This window comes from Apteryx rowi, unplaced genomic scaffold (assembly GCF_003343035.1).
Source record: "Apteryx rowi isolate R43461 unplaced genomic scaffold, aptRow1 scaffold_947, whole genome shotgun sequence".
Classification (NCBI taxonomy): Eukaryota; Metazoa; Chordata; class Aves; order Apterygiformes; family Apterygidae; genus Apteryx; species Apteryx rowi.
The window spans coordinates 28,585-31,407 of record NW_020451257.1 but is presented as its reverse complement, the minus strand read 5'-3'; the positions used below and the strand labels follow the sequence as shown (position 1 = coordinate 31,407).

General features: G+C 45.5%; 1 protein-coding gene across 1 annotated transcript; it reads left to right on the top strand.

Moving 5' to 3' along the window:
- The first annotated feature begins 602 nt into the window (after positions 1-602).
- On the top strand, positions 603-1,571 carry LOC112978596 (olfactory receptor 12D1-like). Its single transcript, XM_026092200.1, has one exon. The coding sequence runs from the start codon at positions 603-605 to the stop codon at positions 1,569-1,571; it is 969 nt and encodes a 322-aa protein (XP_025947985.1).
- Positions 1,572-2,823: the final 1,252 nt, after the last annotated feature.

Below are 2,823 nucleotides of genomic sequence, written 5' to 3'. Positions count from 1 at the left end.
TATAAAGGCTTTCTGACTCCACTGAACAGCCAGAATTAATCCTCTTTGAAAGCAGTGTAATATATGTGATCAGCTATACTACTGTAGTTCTTTCAGCTTCGGGAGAGATACAGTTTATTCAGCTAGGAACTGGAATGAAGAAAACATATTACAGGACCCTTCTTTGACTTAGAGAAGGAAAACCTGCAGGATTTCAGAGTAATCTTCATGTAAACATTAGGTAACCAACCTTCATTCTTCCTTTCCTGCCTGCCTGCCTGCCTGCCTGCCTGCCTGCTTGTCTTTCTTCCTCATAATTTTCTTTGCTTGCTATTCTCAAACATGCCATTCCTTTCAGTGAGCTGGTACGCAGGTGGCAGTTCCAGCATCAGTATTGACCATATAGGTTACAACAGTTCCAGTATTTGTTGAAACAGCTGGGGTGGGAAATCAAGGAATTCTTGTGTGCCCCTTTCCAGACTCAATATCTGATCTTTTCCATTTATGAGGCAGCATCAGCTGATGATGCAGCTTATGGAAGAGGACTCTGGGAAATGGATATAGCAGCTCAGAACAGAAAGATAGGAAGTTACTGCTAAGTTATTATCTCTTTCCCTGCAGGGATGGATAACCAGACAGAGGTGAGGAAGTTCATCCTCCTTGGCCTGAGCAATGTTCAAGGGCTGCAGAAATTCCTGTTCATGCTCTTCTTACTGCTCTACGTGTCTACCCTGCTGGGGAATATGGCAATCATGATTGTAGTGGCATGTGAACCCCGGCTACACACCCCCATGTACTTTTTCCTCTGCAACCTCTCCTGCCTAGATATTTTCTTCTCCACAGTTACCGTGCCCAAGATGCTGGCTGGGTTCCTCTCGGGGCACCAGGGCATTTCTTACACTGGCTGCCTAAGCCAGCTCCACTTTTTCTACTTCGTGGGAAGCAGTGAAGCTTTACTTCTGGCTGTCATGGCCTATGACCGCTTTGTGGCCATCTGCAACCCCCTGCGCTACACCCTGATCATGAGGCCACRGGCCTGCCTKCTGCTGGCTGCAGCTGCTTGGACTATTGGCTTCCTTCATGCTCTGATGCACGCAGTCATGACCTCCCGGCTCCATTTCTGYGGCCCCAACCACATCCACCACTTCTTCTGCGAAATTAAGCCCCTGGTGAGACTGGCCTGCAATAACAGCCAGCTCAACCTGAGCCTTCTCAACATCATCACAGGGAGTATTGCAACAGGCCCCTTTGTCTTCACACTCTTTTCTTACCTATACATTTTTTCCTTCCTCCGACTGAAAGTCCAGTCCAAGGAGGGAAGGAGGAAAGCCTTCTCCACTTGCATCTCCCATCTCACAGTAGTGGCTTTACTCTATGTCCCTGTTATTTTTAACTATGTGCCACCTTCCTCAGGGAATTCACCCAGCTGGACAATGATAKCCACKSTTATGTATAATGTTGTCACGCCAGTCCTCAATCCTTTGATCTACACCCTGAGGAATGTGGAGGTGAAACATGCCCTAAAGAGAAGACTTTTCTCCAGAGAGTTACTAGCACAGAAAATGTTCTGCCTTGCAGCTTGTGTGGGGTAGTAGGCAATGGACAATGCAATSAGAGGAGCTTTTGGCTCAAGACTGTGTTGTGCAGAAATCTGCTTTTCACTGCCAACTGCCTGGGTCCCTTCAGAAAAACCCTGCATACTGGATATGGCCTTATGTCTCCTATCTTGGGCAATATCAGTGTTCATGGAACAGACACTCTCATTCATCCAAGTGGAAAAGAGAAGTGTCTCCAGAGAGTGATACTTCAATAAAAACACCTTATTAGAGTGATTTACCCTCAAATGTCACTTGATTTTTCTTCTCTCTCTCTCTCTTTTTTTTTTTTTTTTTTTTTTTTTAAGGCAGCTGAATCCCACCTCCAGTCAGAGCTGTCAAGAGAAGTCAGGGCATGATTCACCTTATCCTAAAGCCGATGGACAAGGAGGGATTCAGTTGTTTCAGTGGGATTCAGTTGGCCACATACAGACATGTATGTCATGCCACTTGAAATAGTATGGGTATCTCAGCTGGTGTCTCTCTGATGCTCCAGAAAGGCATAGGTCTCCCATAGGCCCTATGCCAGATCTACCAGTCCTGTATGGGTGTCAGATATCCTAGGGCCTCTAAGATGGTACTAGACGCCTTTGCGTAGGCAACTTCATTTGCCAATAACTCACATAATACATTGTGCCTCTTAATATGGGTGTTCTGTACAGCAGGGCAATAACCAACAATATGGGAGCAAGCTTTGCTCTCCACCAAACAATGCCTGCCGATCTTTTTTAGGGTCTCCCCTCTTTCTCTAGCCAGGAATTCCCTGGTAGCATTTACATTGGCTCATGGTTGTAACACAGTTACAAGCTTTCTATGGGGAATGTCTCTATAACTTTCCTGCCCAGCATTACTGATAGTGTCATTTCCAAAGTTTGAAATACCACAACCTTGACAATGTAGCTTGGACCATTTCACAAATTCCTCCTTCCTCCAATTCTGTAGACTTGGAAAGATAACTTTTGGAGAGGGATCTCCCATTCTAAGACCACCTCGTCCTCTTCACGTGTGACTGGGATCACTTTGATCACTGTTTTATCCAAAACTGATGGTCTCTCATGTTTGCTACACTCAGCTGCCACCCACAGTCTCTCAAAATCTTTATCAATACCTTCCTTTAGCTCTACAGATCAATTAATGCTATATTGGGAGTGGGTAATTCTATGCAGCCTACGAGCCTGCACATCTGAGATCAAACCAGCCAGCTGAGTGATCCCCAAACCACAGTCTTTAGTATTTGAGTAGAACATGG